The 24,892-nt window shown below is 44.9% G+C and overlaps 2 protein-coding genes and 5 non-coding genes across 7 annotated transcripts; 1 reads left to right on the forward strand and 6 right to left on the reverse strand.

Annotated features, from left to right (window-relative positions):
• Positions 1-3,110: 3,110 nt before the first annotated feature.
• On the reverse strand, positions 3,111-5,331 carry UBC (ubiquitin C). The gene is given in 2 exon segments (XM_081540440.1): positions 3,111-3,218; positions 3,220-5,331. Coding segments are annotated over 2 exon segments (2,043 nt in total). The 5' UTR covers positions 5,239-5,331; the 3' UTR covers positions 3,111-3,194.
• LOC145525193 (polyubiquitin-B-like) lies at positions 5,294-5,922 on the reverse strand. The gene is made up of 2 exons (XM_081538033.1): positions 5,364-5,922; positions 5,294-5,319 (listed from the first exon to the last, which is right to left on the reverse strand). Exons 1-2 carry the CDS (start codon positions 5,920-5,922, stop codon positions 5,294-5,296), a joined length of 585 nt encoding a protein of 194 aa, XP_081394159.1.
• Positions 5,923-13,714: 7,792 nt separating this feature from the next.
• Positions 13,715-13,786, reverse strand: TRNAA-UGC (transfer RNA alanine (anticodon UGC)). Its single transcript has one exon. It is a non-coding gene; the product is annotated as a tRNA-Ala (tRNA).
• A 3,117-nt stretch (positions 13,787-16,903) lies between these two features.
• On the reverse strand, positions 16,904-16,975 carry TRNAD-GUC (transfer RNA aspartic acid (anticodon GUC)). Its single transcript has one exon. It is a non-coding gene; the product is annotated as a tRNA-Asp (tRNA).
• Positions 16,976-17,472: 497 nt separating this feature from the next.
• On the reverse strand, positions 17,473-17,545 carry TRNAF-GAA (transfer RNA phenylalanine (anticodon GAA)). Its single transcript has one exon. It is a non-coding gene; the product is annotated as a tRNA-Phe (tRNA).
• Positions 17,546-19,841: 2,296 nt separating this feature from the next.
• Positions 19,842-19,913, reverse strand: TRNAD-GUC (transfer RNA aspartic acid (anticodon GUC)). Its single transcript has one exon. It is a non-coding gene; the product is annotated as a tRNA-Asp (tRNA).
• A 261-nt stretch (positions 19,914-20,174) lies between these two features.
• TRNAA-UGC (transfer RNA alanine (anticodon UGC)) lies at positions 20,175-20,246 on the forward strand. The gene has a single exon. It is a non-coding gene; the product is annotated as a tRNA-Ala (tRNA).
• Positions 20,247-24,892: the final 4,646 nt, after the last annotated feature.

Here is a 24,892-nt window from a genome sequence, read left to right on the forward strand (position 1 = left end):
AAAAGCACAAATTGCTCGGCCAACCACAACCGCTTGAGGGCGCTGCAAGCTTCATGTCTAAACCAAAAATCTGTCCCCGTAGCTCCCTCTTCCGGCAGATAAGCACCACACACTAAGGCTGATATCACTGAATTAAAAAACACCTGCCAATCTCTAAACATACCTGTGAGAACCATATTTATAATAATGCAATGATTTTGTTGTGCTTTCAGACAAAATATAAAAAGGAATACTAAAAAATATGAGCCATTTTTCTTCTTGTTTATTCAACATTCACATGATCACATCTATGTAACTGAATCTCTACATAGTATTAACTCATGTGTGAAACCAAACTTTGGGGTACTTTCAGATTTAGTGATCATTCAACTTTCAGAAACTGAACAAGTCTAACATCTCTAGATGATCTAGATCTCTAGAGACTAGATCCCTTGATATTAGAAATGCTTCTCATTCATCACTGTATCATTGTTGTTCCCAACAAGCTTGTATTTGTTGGAGGGTCCTGTAAATATTCACTAGGGATTGTGTTGTTCTCGTGGTCTTTGAGAAAATTACATGAAAGGTGTATTTTTTTTATATACAGAATGAAAGGATGTAAGAGCTCTATCAAAACTGTAAAAGATATAAAGTGAAAAGGCATGGTACAAGAGACTGCAAACCAGTATAACCAGTTTATACCTTTTGTGTAAAGGGAAATTAATTAGTAGTTGCTTGTACATGCATGGGGAAACTCTGAAAGTATATACTAGGGCAGGTGGAGAACTGGGAGAAAAAAAAGGGAAGATCTTTCACTATATACTGTTTATATATCTAAAACACATGCAAGTATTATTTTCTAAATTATTCCCAAGAACTTAATAGAAATCTTGTTTTTATACTAGCCTTTCCAAGTACTAGTATATGAAAAATACATGTGTAAGGATGTACTTCACCAGCACCATTAACACCAAAAACCTAGAAACAAACGTTGGTGGACAGGTTGAGTAAATCACAGGGCATCTATACAATTGAATGCTAGAATATTAAATAGAATGATAGCAATCTTGATATGCTGTCATGGAAAGATGTCCACAATTGCCTAGTCAAAAAAAGAAAAGCTGAGAAACACTATGTGAATGGTCCTACTTGTATGTGTATGTACATATACATATATATATATATACACTACACAGGAGGCAAAAATACCACCAAACCGATTTTAGTTATCCCTAGCAGACTTCCCTGACAGTCCAGTGGTTAAGATTCTGTGCTTCCACTGCAGGGGGCACAGGTTCAACCCCTAGTTGAGGGACCAAGATTCCCACATGCCAGAGTGGCCAAAAAAGATGTCATAACTGGTCTTAACTAGTCAAGAATCCGACTGCCAACACAGGAGACACCGATGCCCTGGAGTAAGAAATGACAACCTACACCACTGTTCTTGCCTGGAAAACTGCATGACAAGAGACTAGCAGGCTTCAGTCCATGGGGTTGCAGAGTCTGACAAGACTGAGCAACTGAGTACACACACACATAGGGACTTATGTGGGCTACCTTTGACTTCATAAAACACAATGTGCGTGAACATTTTAACTATAAACTGTAAGAGGCAAATATACTAATTCCCCCCTACCCCGAATAAGCTTATATGGACCTTTCAGTTTCTACATCAATTTTAATGTTTGTACTAACCTGTACTTGTTTTTCAAAACTTTTCAAGTATTTACATTTGTGATTAGCAATTTCCTTCATTAAACTTGACAGGAAGGAGCCATGTGTTCTTCCATGACTTCTCCAGTAAGCATCCCCACCCTGCAATACCCACACACATGGGTCCCGGTGAAATGACCCAGCCCCACCTTCTTAAGTGCTAACTAGCCATTGACACTCTCATACTTGAAGACAAAGAACTCATTTGGTAACACTGACGGAGGAATCATGCAAAACCTGTACCACAGAATGGCCATTTTCAAGATGTTATTGAAGTTTTTCCCCTAGCTATGACCACTCATTTTCAATGAGCAACACAATTACTTACACAAAAACTATTCACCTAGTGACTAGATGTGGTTACAGGTCTATTCACATACTGACCAGATTCACAGTGACCAGATGGGTGAAGTTCCACATTTTCTTGTAATGTTGCTTCTTGACCTATATATTCGTGTGGGTGAATCATGAAAATCCAATAAAATATACAGGCATTCATGACAATGAAGTGAATAACAAGTAATGGATTTCCCAAGATTTACAAATTTACCAAATGGCATTTCCTGACCCCCCACACCTAGGCCTTACTTAGCTTTCAGCAACACAAAATTTTTCTCTGCAACAAATGCTACATGTGGACACCCTAAATATGGGAGAGTGCAAAGGAGAAATTGGAGTCAATTTGTTCTTTGGAGGAAACAATCTCTTAAAAATTCCTTCAATGTGTCTGATTTCAGTGGTGCCTATCAACCAGATCCCTCCAACTTTCAAGAACCTTTGGCTCTTGTTACATCTTAAAAAGATACTTACCAATAGCACTTGATTTGGTAAATGTCACTACTAGAGAACACCAAGAGCCAATTGCTCCACCCACCACAATTAAGCTGTATATAAATTCTTCATAGTTATATAAAATTAAGGAATCTTGAGAACTTTACTACAGCAAAAATGACAATAGCTTTAATTACTAAATCCCAAACTTTCTAGCATGAAGTCTAATGAGACTATGCCATATCTTTCTCAAAAATCTGGTAAATTTTCTATGCACCTCAATGTGAACTTGCAACTATGTGCTAAAGGTGATTTTTCTGCAGGCTCTCTTCCACCATTCCCACCTTCATTTTAATACCACCTCCCTGCTGGTATTCCAGAAACTTTCCCACTCTTAAGCACCACTCCCAAACTCAGTGCTTTTAAAATCAGTAGTTTATAAGTAAATCTACATATGAGTGTACATATGGAGAATTCTAACTACAACCCCCAAATTGTCGTTTTTATTTATATGCACCCACTACAGTTCTAATTAAGGCCATCTTTTCTTAACATTTCTTACCTCCAGGTTACAACTAAAACATCTGGTAGAACAAAAACCATGAACTCTCTCTCACCTACCCCAACTAAATAAACAAACTACACTATTTGGGAATGCAACAACTTTATTGAAAGAAAAGTGCAATGTAATTTATCGAAAGCTTAAAAGGGAGAACTTAAAACACCTCCCCTCAAGCGCAGGACCAAGTGCAGAGTAGACTCTTTCTGGATGTTGTAGTCAGACAGGGTGCGCCCATCTTCCAGCTGTTTCCCCGCAAAGATCAACCTCTGCTGGTCTGGGGGGATGCCCTCCTTGTCTTGGATCTTGGCCTTGACATTCTCGATGGTGTCACTGGGCTCCACCTCCAGGGTGATGGTCTTACCGGTCAAGGTCTTCACGAAGATCTGCATCCCACCTCTGAGGCGGAGGACCAGGTGCAGAGTGGACTCTTTCTGGATGTTGTAGTCAGACAGGGTGCGCCCATCTTCCAGCTGTTTCCCCGCAAAGATCAACCTCTGCTGGTCTGGGGGGATGCCCTCCTTGTCTTGGATCTTGGCCTTGACATTCTCGATGGTGTCACTGGGCTCCACCTCCAGGGTGATGGTCTTACCGGTCAAGGTCTTCACGAAGATCTGCATCCCACCTCTGAGGCGGAGGACCAGGTGCAGAGTGGACTCTTTCTGGATGTTGTAGTCAGACAGGGTGCGCCCATCTTCCAGCTGTTTCCCCGCAAAGATCAACCTCTGCTGGTCTGGGGGGATGCCCTCCTTGTCTTGGATCTTGGCCTTGACATTCTCGATGGTGTCACTGGGCTCCACCTCCAGGGTGATGGTCTTACCGGTCAAGGTCTTCACGAAGATCTGCATCCCACCTCTGAGGCGGAGGACCAGGTGCAGAGTGGACTCTTTCTGGATGTTGTAGTCAGACAGGGTGCGCCCATCTTCCAGCTGTTTCCCCGCAAAGATCAACCTCTGCTGGTCTGGGGGGATGCCCTCCTTGTCTTGGATCTTGGCCTTGACATTCTCGATGGTGTCACTGGGCTCCACCTCCAGGGTGATGGTCTTACCGGTCAAGGTCTTCACGAAGATCTGCATCCCACCTCTGAGGCGGAGGACCAGGTGCAGAGTGGACTCTTTCTGGATGTTGTAGTCAGACAGGGTGCGCCCATCTTCCAGCTGTTTGCCCGCAAAGATCAACCTCTGCTGGTCTGGGGGGATGCCCTCCTTGTCTTGGATCTTGGCCTTGACATTCTCGATGGTGTCACTGGGCTCCACCTCCAGGGTGATGGTCTTACCGGTCAAGGTCTTCACGAAGATCTGCATCCCACCTCTGAGGCGGAGGACCAGGTGCAGAGTGGACTCTTTCTGGATGTTGTAGTCAGACAGGGTGCGCCCATCTTCCAGCTGTTTCCCCGCAAAGATCAACCTCTGCTGGTCTGGGGGGATGCCCTCCTTGTCTTGGATCTTGGCCTTGACATTCTCGATGGTGTCACTGGGCTCCACCTCCAGGGTGATGGTCTTACCGGTCAAGGTCTTCACGAAGATCTGCATCCCACCTCTGAGGCGGAGGACCAGGTGCAGAGTGGACTCTTTCTGGATGTTGTAGTCAGACAGGGTGCGCCCATCTTCCAGCTGTTTCCCCGCAAAGATCAACCTCTGCTGGTCTGGGGGGATGCCCTCCTTGTCTTGGATCTTGGCCTTGACATTCTCGATGGTGTCACTGGGCTCCACCTCCAGGGTGATGGTCTTACCGGTCAAGGTCTTCACGAAGATCTGCATCCCACCTCTGAGGCGGAGGACCAGGTGCAGAGTGGACTCTTTCTGGATGTTGTAGTCAGACAGGGTGCGCCCATCTTCCAGCTGTTTCCCCGCAAAGATCAACCTCTGCTGGTCTGGGGGGATGCCCTCCTTGTCTTGGATCTTGGCCTTGACATTCTCGATGGTGTCACTGGGCTCCACCTCCAGGGTGATGGTCTTACCGGTCAAGGTCTTCACGAAGATCTGCATCCCACCTCTGAGGCGGAGGACCAGGTGCAGAGTGGACTCTTTCTGGATGTTGTAGTCAGACAGGGTGCGCCCATCTTCCAGCTGTTTCCCCGCAAAGATCAACCTCTGCTGGTCTGGGGGGATGCCCTCCTTGTCTTGGATCTTGGCCTTGACATTCTCGATGGTGTCACTGGGCTCCACCTCCAGGGTGATGGTCTTACCGGTCAAGGTCTTCACGAAGATCTGCATCCCACCTCTGAGGCGGAGGACCAGGTGCAGAGTGGACTCTTTCTGGATGTTGTAGTCAGACAGGGTGCGCCCATCTTCCAGCTGTTTCCCCGCAAAGATCAACCTCTGCTGGTCTGGGGGGATGCCCTCCTTGTCTTGGATCTTGGCCTTGACATTCTCGATGGTGTCACTGGGCTCCACCTCCAGGGTGATGGTCTTACCGGTCAAGGTCTTCACGAAGATCTGCATCCCACCTCTGAGGCGGAGGACCAGGTGCAGAGTGGACTCTTTCTGGATGTTGTAGTCAGACAGGGTGCGCCCATCTTCCAGCTGTTTCCCCGCAAAGATCAACCTCTGCTGGTCTGGGGGGATGCCCTCCTTGTCTTGGATCTTGGCCTTGACATTCTCGATGGTGTCACTGGGCTCCACCTCCAGGGTGATGGTCTTACCGGTCAAGGTCTTCACGAAGATCTGCATCCCACCTCTGAGGCGGAGGACCAGGTGCAGAGTGGACTCTTTCTGGATGTTGTAGTCAGACAGGGTGCGCCCATCTTCCAGCTGTTTCCCCGCAAAGATCAACCTCTGCTGGTCTGGAGGGATGCCTTCTTTTTCTTGGATCTTCCCCTTGACATTCTCGATGGTGTCACTAGGCTCCACCTCCAGAGTGATGGTTTTACCAGTCAGGGTTTTTACAAAGATCTGCATTGTCTGTTGGAACAAAAACATAACACAAAAAAGAGCTCCAGCATTTAGCAGTTAATTCAAGGCTCAACCAACTCTTAATGTTAAAAACTTCACTATGCACCAGCCAAACAACTAACTTGCCCAACAACTCACAAGCTTGACAAGCTCAAAAACACATTTTCAGGTACTTAAAAGAGAGAAGCAGGGAAACCTGACCCAAGTCAATTCAGGGGCCTCACTTATCCTCCCCCCTCACTGGATGTCTGTCCTTTGTCAACACTGCAGCGTCCACCCCAGGCCAAACCCTGTGTCCCAAAGAGTAAACACCTCCCCACATACGTGCCGGGAGATGGCCCCACCCTAGATTATGAGCCCACAGAAAGGGTGACGTCTCTTAACTGCGGTGGCCAGCGTGTCCCCTCCCCCATCGCGGGAGTAGGACAGCTCAGTGGCGTCTGCAGTTAGTAGCCCCCAAAGGAAAAGAAAGCTTGTCGTGCTGTAGCCCCTAGGGTTGCAAAGAGTCGGACACGACTGAGCGACTGAACACCACCACCACTGCGACGAGAAATCGAGTAGTCGCACCGGTCAAACCGTGACCTAATATTCGACTCCCTCACACACTACCCAATCCTCGTCCCACAGAAAGCTGGACCCCGCCGCCACGGAGACCTCACGGGCCTCTCGCGTTCACTTTACACTCAGAGTCCCCTCCATACCCCCCGTCCTCGCTTCACACCTCAGAACCAGCTTCAGAGCCTGCCTTCCCCCACTGAGGGATCGGGAACGGCCGCCATTTTGACGCGTTTCTACCCCTCAGGGCCACCCTGCTGCTCGCACGCCCGGGGAAATTGTAGGCCCCAGATGCCCCCCGGCCCGCGGTTGGCCGATGAACCACCCGCGCCCCCGGCAGCTGCGCGGCCGCAAGATCCCCGGGACCCCTCCTCACCAATTGGTGGTGGCGGCAGCGAACACGGGTACCCAGAAACTGAATTCCCAGTCCGGACGGAACTGCCTGCGCCACACCCGGGGCTTCCTTATATAGTCATGGGTAGCCCCGCCCCGGTGGATTCTTCCGCAGAAACGCCGGGATGGGACTACTTTTCGCAGGCCTCCCACCCTCTAAAGAGAAAAACAGTCCCCCAGAATCGACTCATTCTCCTCCTACGATGCTCTCTTAGGCAGACTGGGGCTTTGGCGCTGATTCTGCTGGGGAGCTGGCGGCCGTCCTGAGCGGCCTGGCGGAGGGATCAGCGCGTTCGTGAACGGTAGACAGCGGTGTTAGCCAGCCAGCGAGCGCTCGACTTGTCCGGAAGGAGGGGGGAGAGGCAGGCGCGAAAACCCGGCCCGGATTCGTCTAAGTGTCCGGAATGGGCTGTCTAGCCAACCGGCTCCGTTGCCCCCTCCCCTCAGCCTGGACGGGCCCCGCCGTTCGCGAGACCCGCCCTAGGCGGACAATGGTCCGGTCAAGCGCCTCACGCCGAGCCAGGGCCCGGTTCTGTAGGCCCGCACGCCTCCCTGCCCCTCCCCCCACCTCGCGAATAGAGAGGGGTCTTTATTCTGGGTCTACTTTAGATAACGACAGTATTTCCCTAACCCCCTTATCTTCAGCCCGTCGCGAGGCCTCCCCGGGGGTCCAGCCCCCAACTTGTGGCGGCCGAGCCCGTCCCCCACCGGGCGGGCGCCGGGACAAGTTGAATGACTCGGCAAATATCAGAACTACGGTCTAAAGCCCGCCTGAGACAAGTCGTCAGAACAGGAATGAAAAATAAGTTTCCAAGGGAGAAATGCCTATGGCAGCTGGACATTGAATTTTGAAAAGAAAAGCAGAAATTCCACACAGCTGTGTAAAACTCTTTTGAGCTGGACCTGGAAGCTGATAGAACTTTCCAGATTGCTCTTTAGGCTTCCTGGTTTGTGCCTGGTTTGTAAACAGGAAGGCATCAGGATTTGAATTCTGTTGATATTTACTTGAGCTCAGAAATCAGAAATCAAACCTGTTTAAGCCCAAGACTTTAAAAAGATACTAATTGAATCTAAGTTCTGTTGAATGTAAGTTCTATTTATTCCTGGGGGAGAAATTAATATCCCAAACATTAAACTTAATTCTATAGGCAAATTTCATTTGGGTAAAAGAAGAAACATTACCAGTTAGATCTTTTTCATTTTTTATGACAATGTATTTTGTGATCTCTATGTCATTTCTCCAGCAGATTTGGTAAAGTATTTAAACCATATGAATATGAGGAAACCGTAAAACATTTTAACATGTTTACATGAAGTTTACAGTGAAAAATCTTCCTCATGTCTGCAATTCCCCAGCTACTGTTCTTTCTGGACTCTTCTAGAATATTTCCTATTTCTATAAATGAGAGGAGGGTGTTCTTAAGTTTTTACCGCTAAAGCCTTCAAAAATATATGTGTATAGAAAAAGAGGCAACCAACTAAGAAATATTCTGCCGCTAGGAAAAGACTACATTCCTGCTTGAGATTATGAACATTATATAATTTAAAGATTATACTTAAAATGTGAATAAAAACAAAACTGATATATATTTTCTTTGGTAACTTGTGTATCTATGTAGTTATGAAAAAGATCCAAGCAGTTTTCTAAACAGACTTTAACCTCTGTCAATTTTTAACATTTTTCAGAATGAGTTTATTACTGGAAAGTTAAAATTAATAATAAAAAGAAAATGTCACTTTTCACGTTAGGAGACCCTAGGTGATAGGGACTAAGTAAAGAGACAAAGTTGGTGATTAAATAGTTAATCCCCTAGGGGATTATAATTAGAGAAAAGAGTAAGGGAGATCCTTATAAATTAAGGGGTCTTTCACTCAAGAAAGCAGCTTTGCTTAACCACAAAAGCAAGCAGGCTTGCTCAGCAATAAAACCATGCAACAGAGCATCAGGCAGGCCCCTCAAACCAATGAAACAATGGTAGGATGAGACTCACATCCTGCCCACTAAGCTCAATAACTTATTGATTCCTAGGACATGCTCCTCCCGGCACACTAAAAAATATAAAGAAAGGGTGACATTATACTGAAACCTGACATGATTTACCATTTTTAGTATATGTTACCACCTTTTTGCTTATCTGTATCATGCCATGACCATCCTGACTCGACCACGTAGGGATAAGAAAACTACCCTGCCCAATATGGAGGAGGAACTGATGATGGAAGCTTGATGTCTACTTGAGAATGAAGAAGGTGGTCTTCTCCTCCTCCCCAATTTTCTTTTGATTATAAAACTGTAGCCCACTAAGTACTTGTCGCGCAGCACCCTCTCACCCACCTACTTGTAAGCCTTACAATCATCTTAGTCTAATAAATCACTTTTTATTTATCACTTTGCCTCTCACCGAATTCTTTCTGTACTGAAACTTACAGAACTGGAGCTTCTTGGAGCCCCTTCTCCCTGCAAACCACATTTCTATGGTTTCACAGTGACTTCTAACACAGATTTCTGTGAAAGTTATTTCTAAATTTTTGGAAAGGGGATTTAAAGGAACAGAACATTGAGGCTCTTTCTAAGTTTTCTTTTCCCCCCTCCCTAAATTTGAGAAAGAAATTTACAGAGGAACAAAAAGGTGAGGTTCTTTCTCAGATGACCAGGCCTGGCTTCAAACCACACCCTGTTTGCTTTTGGCTGTTTCTTTGCTGCAAGCCTTGTGATTCATGCTGTTTAAAGCCTGAGTCATGAGCTTTGTGACATAGTTTTTTTTCAGAATCCAAAAGGTACAGAGGAAAACAGGCCTGATTTCAGAGACGTGGAAGAAAAGAAGGATAAAGAGGAGGGAGAAGAGAAGCTCAAAGGAGGGGAAGGGGAGGGGAGGGGGGAATGGACCAGGGGTTATCTCCAAAGAGAAAACTATATTCTTATGAGCTGAAAACACTGATGTTGTCTCTATCAGAAAAGTTCTCTGCAATACCCTTGCAGTCTCTAATTTAAGTCTAATTGTGGGTTTGGTTGAAGCAAATAGAAATAAAAATTTGCCCAAGGTCTAGCCCTGAGGTAAGAGGAAGGGGAGAGAAAAATGACCTCTCCAAAGACAGGTGGCTGCTATTTCCCCAGAGCGGTAGTTCTCAAACACCAGAGATTTGGCCCCCTGGGTGGACATTTGACAATGTCTAGAGACTTTTTTTTTTTGGGCCCACCACTAGGCTTGTAGCATCTCAGTTCCCCAACCAGGGATTGAAACCAGGCCACAGCAGTGAAAGGATAAGTTCTAACCACTGGACTTCCAGGGAATTCCCAGGAGCCATTTTTGGTGGTCACACTATGGTATTGGGGTTGAGGGGTGCCACTAGTATCTAGTGCGGAAGGCCAGGGATGCTACTAAACAACCTGCAATGAACATTCCCCCACAATACAGAATTAACCTGGCCCCCAATGTCAGTAATCCACTGTGTTGGCAAACCCTGCTCTACAGAGGATTATTGTTGTTGTTACAATTGCTTTTCTATTTGCTGAGAAGGGCTCCCAAAATCTAAATGTCCCACTTGGATTCAGGAATCCAAGTCGCGCTCCTAAAATCCCCTGACCTAGAATGCAATGTGCTAGAACATGCCAGAAGCAGGATGAGTCACTGGATCCATTTTCAGTTTCTTCCACCCACTGATCCGTCCTTTGCAGGCACCTCAGAAAGGATTGCTTCAGAGCTGGCACCAATGGAAGAGTGACAGAGGCCCAGCAACAAGGCAGAATTGGCAGGCAGGCACGAGCATGTGAGCTGAGCTCACAAAGGGCCTGGGTGTTGGGCTGCAGGAGACTGGACTGGTGCCTGTTTGTCCGCCTGCCTTTCCTCCTTCCCCCAACAGATTCAGTTCCCCCTGAAGGTCACACAACATTGTATGGGACTTAACTCGGCATCATGAGAAGGTCCACAAAATGACCAACAAACGTTTTCCTCCCAAGAGAGAGGGTGAAATCGGAGAGCTGGATGGGAAAGTTTTGCCTTGCAGTATCATCAGTTATATAACCATAAAAGGAAGTCCCCACCTACTGCTTGGGGAAAAAAAAAAAAGAAAAAGCCCTAGAGACTCTGTTCCTTTCCCTGCGTACATGTGTGTATTTGCATTGTGTGGCAGAATACAAACTTGTCCAGCTCAAAACAACCCATTTCATAACCCACCAGTGAGAAAATCATACTGAAGTTCCAGTCCCCAATTTTGCCTAGTATAGGAATGTTAAGCAGTTAGTTAACTTATTGGATCTTTGCTTTGTTTTGTGTTTTAATTTGTTGTTTTTGGATTGTGACAAAATACATCCTCTTAACCATTTTTAAGTATGCAAGTCAGTAGTGTTAAGTATATTGTAGGGGAGGAAAAATTATTTTCCTTTCACGCTTCTGAGTTCTTAGCCAAAACACCTGTAATGAAAGATTAGCAAGAGATATTAAAGACAAAAAACAATAGTTTATTAACATGCACACCTCATGTATGTTAGGGAGATACTCCAGAGGGAAAATGTGTCACTCAGAGAGGAGACTTTAGGCTTACATACCATTTTAACAGGCTTCCCAGGTGTCTCAGATGGTAAAGAATCTGCCAGCAGTGCTGGAGACCCGAGTTTGATCCCTGGGTCAGGACAATCCCCTGGAGAAGGTAATGGCAACCCATTCCAGTATCCTTGCCTGGAGAATTCCATGCAAGGGGAGCCTGACAGGCTATACAGTCCATGGGGTCCCAAAGCAACTAACACACACACATCATCTTAATAGAGAAAAGTCTCTTAAGGGAGAGTAAATGATTTTTACTGGGAGAACAGAAGAATAGATAAAGATATGAAAGTTTGTGACAAAGTTCAGTGTCGTTTTAGTCTCTCCTATGTCAAAAGCCAATCTTCTCTGGTTAGTTAAACTTTTGGGAAGAGGATCTAGGATCACTGAGTTCCTTTTGAAGGATCTCTATTTAGGCAGATAAGGGGAGTTCAGTGAAAACTTCGCTTTGCTATTTTTCAAGTGCCAATAGCTCAAAATAACATCAAAGGAACATATTTTCGGTGGTATATTCTGCTACCCTTCAACTTTCAGTCTGTGTGCAACCATCACCACCATCCATCTCCACTCTTCATCTTGCAAGACTGAAACTCTGTACTCATTAAACACTAACCCTAATCCTTCACGCTCAATCTTTGGCCACCATCATTCCTTCTGTCTCTATGAATTTGACTGATTTTTTGTTTGTTTTTTACTCCTGGCAGAGCTGCATGCAGGGATGTTAGTTCCCTGACCAGGGATGAAACCCCTGCCCCCTGCAGTGGAAGGGTGGAGTCTTACCTAGAGGACTATAAGGGCAGTCTCATGAATGTGACTACTTTGGGCACCCCATACAAAGGGCTTTGATTTTTTTAAAATTGTGAAACCAGATCTAATGATTGGGAAACATTTTTTTCCCCAGAGATTCAAGACATCTTTTCTAGAAAGCTCCATTTCCCAGCACAAGCCTTGTTCTTTCTTCCTTACGGTGTTTTTTTTTTCCTTTATCATTGTGCCATTAGAAGTATTTAATCATAAGATACACAGTAAAACAGAAGCATATTATTCATTTCATGTGAGATGTGATAACTTTAAAAATAATCTCAACTTTTTTTTTCTCTTAAAACCTTGTTGACATTTTGGGAGAAATAACCTTCATGGAATTACCTTACAAAGAGAAGCTGTCACTGGTATTTCACTCCCCAACTGGTGAGTCATTTCAAGAATTTCAGTTTCATCTCAAAACATGAGGGCTGTGCAGAGTCAGATATCTCCAGCTCTAAGCTGAGCTGTTCTTATGATTTAAAATATGAGGTCAGATCAAATGAGAGAAAGGATTTGATGGCTGACAAATTCGTTATTATTGCAGGCAAAGAACCGCCAACCCCACAGAGTGCAACAGAATCCCTTCTTTTAGTAAAATAGCTTTTATTTTTAATGATAAAATACAGTGTACAAATATAGGTTGAAAAGGTATGTGCGCCACAGCCATTCATGCGTTCATTTGTGGCCTGTTGGGGAGGAAGCAGGAAGCAAAATCCCGCCTCCTGGAACTGCTGGTTTCCTTTTAGGTGGCTGCCTCTGAAAAATGGTCATTACTGAGAACAGAAAAAAGAGCACAGGCCAGCACAGTCCCTCAGACCTTTGAATGACTTCCAAGCTTGCCGTCTTAGGCCTGGAATGAGTCACCGGGCCTCCAGGCCTCTAACTGCAGTCAAATGTCAGGAAGCAGGAGGTAAACTCCCTAAATGATTGTTCTCACTTTTGCGTGGTTTCAGTCATCACGTTAGGTTTTGCCTTGACATGTTTCTCGTAACTGTTTACTTTTGCCTCTTCTAATAAAATTACTTTGGGAGTGTTAGGGAGTTAAGGAAGGGGAGGTCACATCTACTGTGAAAATCTCATTTTCACGTAGTGACTGGAGGAGTAATCAGTTCAATCGTTTAGTTGTGTCCAACTCTTTGCGACCCCATGGACTGCAGAACGCCAGGCTTCCCTGTCCTTCACCATCTCCCAGAGCTTGCGCAAACTCATGTCCATTGAGTCAGTGATGCCGTCCAACCATCTCATCCTCTGTCGTCCCCTTCTCCTGCCTTCAGTCTTTCCCAGCATCAGGGTCTTTTCTAATGAGTCAGTCTTTTCACACCAAGTGGCCAAAGTATTGGAGCTTCAGCTTCAGCATCAGTCCTTCCAATGAATATTCAGGGCTGATTTTCTTTAGGACTGACTGTAATACCTCCTGTTATAATCACGTCCGTGGTGTTTGTATGATGAACACCTGCAGAAATTGAAGTAAAATGAAATCACCGAAAAAATAAGAGGAACTGTAGTGGAGACGCCGGGGATCGAACCCGGGACCTCATACATGCAAAGCATGCGCTCTACCACTGAGCTACATCCCCCTCCCTCCTCGATCTGAGTTCTGAAATTCTCTGCTATAGTCTATTCTTTAGATTTTTTTTCAATTAAAATTTTGTATTTTAAATGGGTGCTGCAGTTTAGCAAAAACAAACCAAAATAAATCCGAACTTGACTTCTATGTTTCCGAACTAGGCCTGTGGTTCATAGCTCTGCTACCAAAATTCTAACTGATACCGGAACCAAGGAACAAAGGGAGACAGACCTATTCGTGAATGTTGCTCCTCACAATCAGAAAAGAAGGAAACGAAAATAAAGAGTTTCTTTCCAATGAATAAGGACTTGCCCCCACTGCACCCCCACCCAGAAATCTCTGGTTTCTTGTTCTTTACAATCATTCCAACTTTCGGTGACTTTGAGATTTGCAGACCATTTTTTTTTTCTCCCACAAGAACTCTGAATATAAAAATGAACCTACAATGGAAAAGAGTCTGAAAAATAATATATATATGTATGTATATCATATATGTATATCTATGTACAACTGAAAAAGAATATATATATATATGTATGACCAAATCACTTTGCTATACACTGGAAACTAACACAGCACTGTAAATTAACTATACTTCAGTGAAAACGGAGTGTCCTTCAAGTCAACAAGCTACTCGCTGGTTGGGTGAGAGACAAGGAGAACACAGAAAACTGAGGTTTCTCCTTTTCCCAGCAGCACTTGAGCCATTTCCTGGCAGGAAATAGAGTCGCTTACTATGATGTGCAGAATGCACCCAAAAATGCCCTGCTACCTCAATCCTCAACTGATCATCTCTTCCAGTCTGTGGATACCTGAAACTCTTCACAATAAAGTCCAAATGAACTGGTGCCCAGGAAACTGGACCCTGCAGCTGTGATTTAGTTTCCTTACCTCTCTGGGCCTCCTCTGTGAAATGGAGATTTGAATAGTAACTACTTCATAGAGTGATTGTGACCATTGAATGAGTTATACAGAGAAGGTTGATTTGTTTTTAACTCCAGAAATATTTTGTGTTGGGTTATAGCCAATTGACAATGTTGTGTTAGTTTCAGGTGAACAGTGAAGGGAGGCCGCCATACATGTATCCATTCTCCCCCAAAGCTTCCTCCCATCCAGGCCGGCACATAACATTGAAGAGAGTTCCATGTGCTGTACAATAGGCTTTTGATTGTTATGCATTTTAAATATATTAGTGTGTACATGACCTTCCCAAACTCCCTAACTGTCCCTTCCCTGTGGCAACCATGAGTTCATTTTCTAAGTTTGAATCTTTTTCTGTTTTGTAAGTAAGTTCATTTGTATCATTTCTTTTTATATTCCACATATGCTGTTGCTACTGCTGCTAAGTCGCTTCAGTCATGTCCGACTCTGTGCGACCCCATAGATGGCAGCCCACCAGGCTCTGGCATCCCTGGGATTCTCCAGGCAAGAATACTGGAGTGGGTATATTCCACACATAAGGGATGTCAAATGATATGTCTCCTTCACACAGAGAAGGTTTAGAACAGTGCCTGGTACAAGACCCATATTCTGAAGTGCCAGTTCTCATTATTAAAAATGCTGTTATATGAACTCCAGCGAAGGCCTATTGCTTTGTATAATCACCCCATGTGTGGACTGATGCTTTGCTGATGCTGTTTGGTGAAACAGAGAAAGAACAGGAGGGCACTGGGGTGAGATGCAGAATGGGGCTCCGTTGAAAGCCATCCTCTGACCTTATTCCCTTAGCTCAAGGGGACAGCCACAAGAGCGACCTTACCTGCAGAATGAAAAAAGGATTGTGGCTTAGGCAGAGGTATTCCGGACCTGTCTTGGAAGCCAGCTGAGGGGTTGTAGTCAGTTCAGTAGGTGTCCCTGATTGCTCTGCTCCAGACAAACCTGATCATGTTTCCTCTCTGTATAAAACTTAGAATCAAATCCATGCTCCTAACTGTGGCCTTTAAGGCTCTCGGTGATCTGGTATCTCTGTGATCTGGCGTCTGGGGGCCCCTGCCCCGTCAGTATCCCTGCCTTACTCCCCTCCTCCTCTCTAGAACTCTAGCCACACACAGCATCTTTGCTGTTCCTCAAGCAGACCAGACTTCCTGCACCTCAGGGCCTTTGCACTTGCCATTCTTTCTGCATGGAAAGCAGATATACTCATGATCATCTTTTTCTCACTGTCAGGGTCCTCAGAAAGGCCTTCCTGACCAACTCTCTGAAAGGATCTGTGGGGACATCCCTGGCGGTCCAGTTCTTAAAACTTTACCCTCCTACTTCAGGGGGTTGGATTCGATTCCTGGTGGAGGAAATAAGATGACACCTGCCGTGCTGGTGGCCAAAAAAAATTTTTTTTAGGTTTTTAATAAAAAAATAAAGGCACCCATGAATCCTTTGCATTCACTTTGATTTGTTTCGTTTTTCTTCATAGCAAACATCGGTCTGAGAACCTGTTTTTACACTGTTTATTGTCGGTATCCCTGACTTGGTAGGTTCATAAGAGCAGAGAGAGCCTCCTCTGTCTTGCTTTCTGCTCTATTTTCTGTGCCATGAACAGTGCCTAGCAGACAAGTGCTCGGTAGATATTCATAGAATTAGTGTGGGAAAAAAAATAAATGAACAGACAAATAAATGAATGAAGTCTAGGAGCCTGGGGAGAATGATAGCTATATTCAAAAAGTTCAGTCTGCAAGAGAATTAAGACGAGAAAACAGTTCAGTTTAGAGTCGCTCTGTTTCAAATCCATAAACATTTTCTGAAGGCCAATCTCTGGGCCGTCGCAAGACCTAAGAAGATGAAATATTTGCAGCAGAGTGAGCATCTTCTGGTTTTAGAGGGAAACAGTTTTATTTTGGGAAACCATTATAGAAACCAAACGCTTGACAGCGGCGTTGTGGCATGCTGGAAATGGAAAATTCCACTTCAATGTGAGAACTTTTTCTTTCTTGTAACCAAGGGAAGAAGTGAGGGCGCTCGTGGGTGACTGTGACCGAACAGTTAATAAAACAACCGCCTGACCAAACCTTACTTGCTTGCCAGGTGTATTTTTTTAGAGAAGAGTAAGTAATTTTTATGAAAGTGGAAGAATTTGCTTGAAAGAGAAATGAAAATAAAATGCAGGTGGTATAGGCGATAGAAAATAACATGCCTCCCCGTCGGGGAATCGAACCCCGGTCTCCCGCGTGACAGGCGGGGATACTCACCACTATACTAACGAGGACTAGCTCTGCCAGCAGCTTTTCAGCTAAGCCCTTAAAGGTATATTTAGTGTTCCTCAGTGCTCCTTAACCAGTGACGTGTTCTAAAAGATTACATATTTTAACTCTTCTTACAAAATACAAAAAGGAAAAGTTCCGCTTCATTTAATTCCGTCTTAAAGAGTCCGTTTCCTCCTCGGTCCATGATTTAGTCGCCAGGGTTCTGAGAACAGAAATTAATAAGCAGCAAAAAATAACCGGCAAAAAGTAACCAACAGACGTCAACAAACGTCTAACAGAGGTAGTTTATGAAATGAAGGAAATGGAGTCAAGTAATTCTTGGACTTGTCGGATTTTTCCAGTTGGGGAAGTGCGAGGAAGTTCCCATACCGTCTGGCTTCCCTTGGATACTACTCGAAGCTGTTTTAAACGAAGAAAATGAAATCGCTTTATTAATTCGAAAGAATCATTTTGTCGTTTTCCCCCGACACAAGTGGAAAGGAAGGAAAAAAGAAGCCGCTGCCGAAACCCGGGATCGAACCAGGGACCTTTAGATCTTCAGTCTAACGCTCTCCCAACTGAGCTATTTCGGCTTCTGGTAGCGTTCAGCTGCATTTCTTTCCTCCTCCTGATCTAAGGGCCCCGCGTCATCGACCGGGGGATGCCCTGCTGGGGGACCTGGATCAGCTGGAATGCACGCCTTCCAGGATTGCCCCGCACCTGCCTCCTCTCGTCCTTCAAGGTCGTCGCCTCCGAGAAGCTTTCCCTGATCACGCCTCCCACCACTACCCCAGCCCTGTATTGTTTACTGTTAGCCTAGGTACTGTTTTCCTTGTCCATCATCTGTCGCCTCCCTTCCCCAGCTAGAATGACAGATCCACGACGGGCAGAGAAGTCATCAGCCTCTGTCACTGCTGTATCGCTTAAGGCCGACAACAGTGCCTGGCACTTAATAGGTGCTTAAAAATATTAGTTGAATCTTACCTTGCTCAGAGTTCTGCTTTCTCAAGATCTCTTCTCTGCGCAAGAGATCAAGGTCTCCCCTTGGGTGCAGCTCCCGGAGCAGCCCAAGGCATGGCAAGGATGCTGACCACGCCAAGGCGTGCGGGAGGCCCTATGGGCCAGATTGTGGCTTTCCTCGCGGCAGAAAGTGATTCAAATACAGACTCCAAGCATAGCCACCTCACCTGTGACACCCGCTCAGCTTCAAGGCACCAAGGAATCAACAGGTCGGCATCCAGGTTAGGCTCTCTCTGCTTTCCTGCCCTTTGGGAGATGGGTGGGTGGGGAGTACTGTTTAGGAGGGGTTGAGCAAGTGGGGAGGTCCTTAATGATGTGAAGTCATTTAATAAGTGTTTGCGAAGCACTTAAAGTCTATGTGATCCAGTCGCAAATACGGTAACAAAATAGTTCCTTGTGATAGGAATGCTAAGAAGCAAAATAAATGGTAGTGAGTGGGTGGAATACCTGGTTACGGGGGCAGTAAGATGAAGGGAATGCCGGAAAGACTTGGAGAATGAAGAGCCAGCTGAGGAAGAGCCTCTGGAGTAGAGGCAACAGCTGATGCAAAGGCCCTGGGGCTGAAAGAGTCGGGCTATTTGTAGGAATGGAAAGGAAGCCAGTATGGAAGAGGCAAAGAGGGTGAGGGGGCAGAAGGTAGGAGGCAAGAAGAAAGAGGTGGACAGAGGGCAGGTCTTGCCCGCCTTGAAGGCCATGGTAAAGGGTTTATACTTTCTTCTGTGTGGGAAAGCCTCTGGGGAGAGAGTGATACTATTTACATCTTAAAGTCTCCCTTGGCTTCCTTGTAGAGAATGGACAGGAGGGACTCAAGTGGCAGCAAGGAGACCAGTGAGATGCTGACAGCTCAAAATAAACAATACACCAAAGCAGCATCTCCAGAATGCCTTCAGGAGAGAGGGGATACGGCAGGAGACCCCTATTGCTGCTTTTCACTGCTGCAGTGTATCAATTTGATAAAAATCGAGTAGGGAAGAAAGGAAGGAAGGAAAGGAAAGAGAGTGAAAAAATTCCCAGTCCACAGAAATACAGAATTTTGGAAAGGCAGAGTCACTCCCACCTTATCCCAGTTTTCCCCAGAAGTAACCAGTGTCTATACCAGATTGTGATTTATGTGACCTTAGACAAGTTATTGGACCCTTTCTCTGTGCCTGCATTTCATCTGTTTAATATCATAAACTGACCCCCACCAGACTTGCTGTGAGGACTAAACGAGTGCACACCTGCTAAGCGCTTCTGCATACTACCCTGTACGTGACAGGAGCTATATAATGTGTGCTCTAGTTGTCACTGTGATCAGATCAGAAATGTAACTGACTAAGACGACATTGCTAATCAACTATACTTCAATATAAGATTTTGTTAAAATTTTATCCAGATTTATTAAGATATAATTATTTAACATTGTGTAAGTTTATGGTGTACAATGTGTTGATTAGATACATTTATATAGTCTGAAATTAACCACAGTACAGTTTTTCATTATCTGACACAATAACCATTTCTTTTTTTGTCATGATAGCATGTGAAATCTGTTCTCTGAGCAATTTTCATTTTAAACTATAGTCATAATGATGTGTTAAAATAAATTTTCTTAAACATACAAATATGAATACACTCACTGCATATTTATTCTTACATAAACGAATATGAATACACTCACTGCGTATTTATTCTTTCATAAAGGAGAGCTTATACTGCCTCTGGTTGAGTACCAAGTCCTTCTCACTATGTTCTTGGGGCTACGGATAGCCTTCGAGATTTACAGGTACTGATCACAAATGCGATTAGCATGCTTTCGTTTATCTATCTGTATATCTTAGACTGTTTAGGGAGACTGGGGACTGTAGTGAATTAAAACAGCTTGGTAGCCTCCCCGTCGGGGAATCGAACCCCGGTCTCCCGCGTGACAGGCGGGGATACTCACCACTATACTAACGAGGATGCAACTTACGCACCCTTCTCCAGCCGGTTTCATAAAGAAGTACTGTTCTTCTGCTGCCACGTCTACTCCACACCACGATCTCCACTCACTCAGTGCTAGGCGTCCCTGGCTAGCGGGCTCCCCGGGATGTGAACCTGTTTGAATTGGTAAAGGCACTCACGGACTGAATTCTGAGTGTCCAGAACGAACGCAACATTTGGAAAAGAGGAGAAAATGCGATTTCCTATATCCTCATTCCAAGAACAACAATTTTCAGAAAAGGGGATGTAGCTCAGTGGTAGAGCGCATGCTTTGCATGTATGAGGCCCCGGGTTCAATCCCCGGCATCTCCATGGCTTCTTTTCTCTGTTTTAAAACCACCTCCTCTGGATCAGTCACACAGCAAACCAGGAAAAGGGACCTAAATTCTCCGTATCATCTGACTTAAGAAGTGGGGTTCATTGGTGAGGGCAGTGCTAGTCAAATGCCCCTGGTCTCAATCACAGATGCCCCTGTCCCCTCCCCTGAAGATTCCCATTCAGGTCAGCAGGGAGCCTGCAGTTTTAAACTAATACTCCTAGTGATTCCGGTCATCAAGCAGTTAGAAAACACTAACTTTCTAAGGAGGGTTTTGCAACTGGCCATTCATTCATTCAAGGACTCTTAAGCACCTAGTGCAAAGAAAAGTGGACACACTGAGCACCTACTGTGTGGAGGATGTGGGAGCTGCCATAGATAAAGTGTGTGTGTGGCGGGACACTGTCTGCAGAAACAGAGGACATAGCAGATGCAAAGGCCCTGAGGTTGAGAGCGGTGGGGGCTGGAATTTGCCTTCAGTGAATGAGAGTAGGAGAGAGTTCACTTCCACTGTATGATTGTAAGGGATTTGATTTAGGTCATATCTGAATGGCCTAATGGTTTTCCCTACTTTCTTCAATTTAAGTCTGAATTTTGCAATACGGAGTTCATGATCTGAGCTACAGTCAGATCCCGGTCTTGTTTTTCCTGACTTTGTAGAGCTTCTCCTGGCTTCCCAGGTGGCTCCTGTGGGTAAAGAATCCATTTGTGTGCAATGCAGGAGAAGCAGGCAGACATGAGATGGATCCCCAGGTTAGGAAGATCTCCTGGAGGAGGGCATGGCAACCCACTCCTGTATTCTTGCCTGGAGAATCTCATGGACAGAGGAGCCTGGTGGGCTACAATTCATAGAGTTGCAAAGAGTCAGACACGACTGAAGTGAATGAGTATGCATAGAACTTCTCTATCTTTGGCTGCAAAGAATATAATCAGTCTGATTTCGGTATTGACCATCCGGTGATGTCCATGTGTAGAGTCATCTCTTGTCAGAAGAAGGTATTCTTGACCAGTGTGTTCTCTTGGCAAAATTATGTTAGCCTTGGCCTTGCTTCATTTTGTATTCCAAGGCCAAACTTGCTGGTTACTCCAGGTATCTCTTGACTTTCTACTTTTGCATTCCATTCCCCTATGATGAAAAGAGGATCTTTTTTTGGTGTTAGTTCTAGAAGATCTTGTAGGTCTTCATAGAACCAATCAACTGCAGCTTCTTCAGCATTAGTAGTTGGAGCATAGACTTGGATTACTGTGATATTAAATGGTTTGCTTTGAAAACAAACCGAGATCATTCTGTTGTTTTTGAGATTGCACCCAAAAACTGCATTTCGAACTCTTTTGTTGACTATGAGGCCTACTCCATTTCTTCTAAGGGATCCTTCCTTGTCCACAATAATAGATATAATAATCATCCACTATTTGTCACAATGGAACTGACAAATAGATTCAAGGGATAGATCTGATAGAATGACTGAAGAACTATAGACGGAGGTTCATAACATTGCACAGGAGGCAGTGATCAAAACAATCCCCAAGAAAAAGCAATGCAAAAAGGCAAATTGGCTGTCTGAGGAGGCCTTACAAATAAATAGCTGAGAAAAGAAGAGAAGTGAAAGGCAAAGGAGAAAAGATATAACCATCTGAATGCAGAGTTCCAAAGAATAGCAAGGAGAGATAAGAAAGCCTTCCTAAGTGAACAATGCAAAGAAATAGAGGGAAACAATAGAATGGGAAAGACGAGAATACTGGAATGGTTTGCCATTTCCTTCTCCAAGGACAAGAAAATTAGAGATACCAAGGGAACATTTCATGCAAAAATAGTCACAATAAAGGACATAAATGGACCTAACAGAAACAGAAGAGATTAAGAAGAGGTGGCAAGAATACACAGAAGAACTAAACAAAAAGATCTTAATGACCCAGATCACTACAATGGTATGATCATTCACTTAGAGTCAGACATCCTGGAGTGATAAGTCAAGTGGGCCTTAGGAAGCATCACTACAAAGCTAGTGGAGGTGATGGAATTCCAGCTGAGCTATTTCAAATCCTAAAAGATGATGCTGTTAAAATGCTGCACTCAATATGCCAACAAATTTGGAAAACTCAGCAGTGGCCACAGGACTGGAAAAGGTCATTTTTCATTTCAATCCCAAAGAAGGGCCATGCCAAAGAATGTTCAAACTACCGCATAATTACACTCATTTCACACTCTAGCAAGGTCATGTTCAAAATCCTCCAAGCTAGGCTTCAACAGTATCTGATCAGAGAACTTCCAAATGTACAAGCTGGATTTTGAAAAGGCAGAGGAACCAGAGATCAAATTGCCAACATCTGTTGAATCATAGAAAAAGCAAGAGAACTCCAGAAAAACATCTACTTCTGCTTCATTGACTATGTTAAAGCCTTTGACTGTGTGGATCACAACAAACTATAGAAAATTCTTCAAGAGATGGGAATACCAGACCACTTTACCTGCCTCTTGAGAAATCTGTATGCAGGTCAGGAAGCAACAATTAGAATTGAACATGGAACAACAGACTGGTTCCAAATTGGGAAGGAGTACGTCAAGGCTGCATATTGTCACCCTGATTATTTAACTTATATGCAGAGTACATCATGAGAAATGCTGGGCTAGATAAAGCACAAGCTGGAATCAAGATTGTCGGGAGAAATATCAATAACCTGATAGGTAGGTGACACCACTCTTATGACAGAAAGCAAAGAGGAACTAAAGAGCCTCTTGATGAAAGTGAAAGAGGAGAGTGGAAAAGCTGGCTTAAAACTCAACGTTCAAAAAATCAAAGATCATGGCATCTGGTCCCATCACTTCATGGCAAATACATGAGGAAACAATGGAAACAGTGACAGACTTTATTTTCTTGGGCTCCAAAATCACTGTGGACGGTGACAGTAGTCATGAAATTAAGACACTTGTTCCTCGGAAGGAAAGCTATGACAAACCTAGACAGCATATTAAAAAGCAGAGACATCCATATAGTCAAAGCTATAGTTTTTCCAGTAGTCATGTATGAATGTGAAAGTTGGACCATAAAGAAGGCTGAGCACCAAAGAATTGATGTTTTCGAACTGTGGTGTTGGCGGCGACTCTTGAGAGTCCCTTGGACTGCAAGATCAAACCAGTTGATCTTAAAGGAAATCAGTCTTGAGTATTCTTTGGAAGGACTGATGCTGAAGCTAAAACTCTAATACTCTGGTCACCTGATGTGAAGAACTGACTCATTGGAAAAGACCCTGATGCTGGGAAAAATTGAGGGCAGGAGGAGAAGGGGATGACAGAGGATGAGATGGTTGGATGGCATCACCTACTCAATGGATGTGAGTTTGAGCAAGCCGCAGGAGATGGTGAAGGTCAGGGGAAGTCTGGCATGCTGCAGTCCATGGGGTCACAGAGAGGTGGACATAACTGAGCAACTGGACAACAGGAGAGGGTTGACTCTTCCAAGACACTGGAAGATCTGGTGCAGGGGAAGGATGTGATATGTTTTAAATGGCTCCCTCTGGCTGCCATGTGGAAAATTCATCATAGTTGGGCAGAGGGGACCTGAGACCAGGCAGGAAGCCACTGCCACGGCCCAAGCGGAAGCTGGTGGTGGCATCCTGGCAGTGGAGGTGGGGGTGGCCCAGTAGTGGAAGTGAGGAGCACAAGGGGCAGATCCTGGAAGTGAACTAATAGACCTGGCAGATGGCTTAGATGTGGGCAGAGAAGGAGTAGGGGAGACCTCCTAGTTGGGGAACACTAGGACCATGCTGTGGAGAAAGTGAATAGTTTTGGAATATTAACCCCCACATATCTTTGTTGTTTTGTCTTACATATGTATATTATGGAATGCATGTGTTTATTTTTTGGCTGCACTGAAAGTCTTGCAGGATCTTAGTTCCCTGGCCAGGGATCAAACCTGGGACCCAGCAGTGAAAGTGCAGAGTGCTAACCACTGAACCACCAGGAAATTCCCAAATTTATGTGTTTCTATTAGCACAAGTTGATTCAGGGCAAAAAACTACATAAAAGAAAATTGATCAGCTTCTATAGGCTCATTGTGCCCTGTATCACCACTAACACGTTTGTGAACATCTACCCAGACTAGTCAAGGCTATGGTTTTTCCAGTGGTCATGTATGGATGTGAGAGTTGGACGGTGAAGAAGGCTGAGAGCCGCAGAATTGATGCTTTTGAACTGTGGTGTTGGAGAAGACTTTTGAGAGTGCCTTGGACTGCAAGGAGATCCAATCAATCCATCCTAAAAGAGATCAATCCTGGGTGTTCATTGGAAGGTCTGATGTTGAAGCTGAAACTCCAATACTTTGGCCACCTCATGTGAAGGGTTGACTCATTGGAAAAGATCCTGATGCTGGGTAGGATTGGGGGCGGGAGGAGAAGGGGACGACAGAGGATGAGATGGTTGGATGGCATCACCGACTCGAGGAACATGGGTTTGGATAGACTCCGGGAGTTGGTGATGGACAGGGAGGCCTGGCATGCTTCAATTCATGGGGTCGCAGAGAGTCGGACACAACTGAGCGACTGAACTGAACTGAACCCAGACTAGTTTCCACATGCAGGCGTGCATGTGTTGAGTGTGCAAGCATGCACAGGCAGGATGTTCCGAGACCTGCTCCCCCCCGCC

This window comes from Giraffa tippelskirchi, chromosome 11 (genome assembly GCF_054371585.1).
Source record: "Giraffa tippelskirchi isolate mGirTip1 chromosome 11, T2T-mGirTip1v1.2.pri, whole genome shotgun sequence".
Classification (NCBI taxonomy): Eukaryota; Metazoa; Chordata; class Mammalia; order Artiodactyla; family Giraffidae; genus Giraffa; species Giraffa tippelskirchi.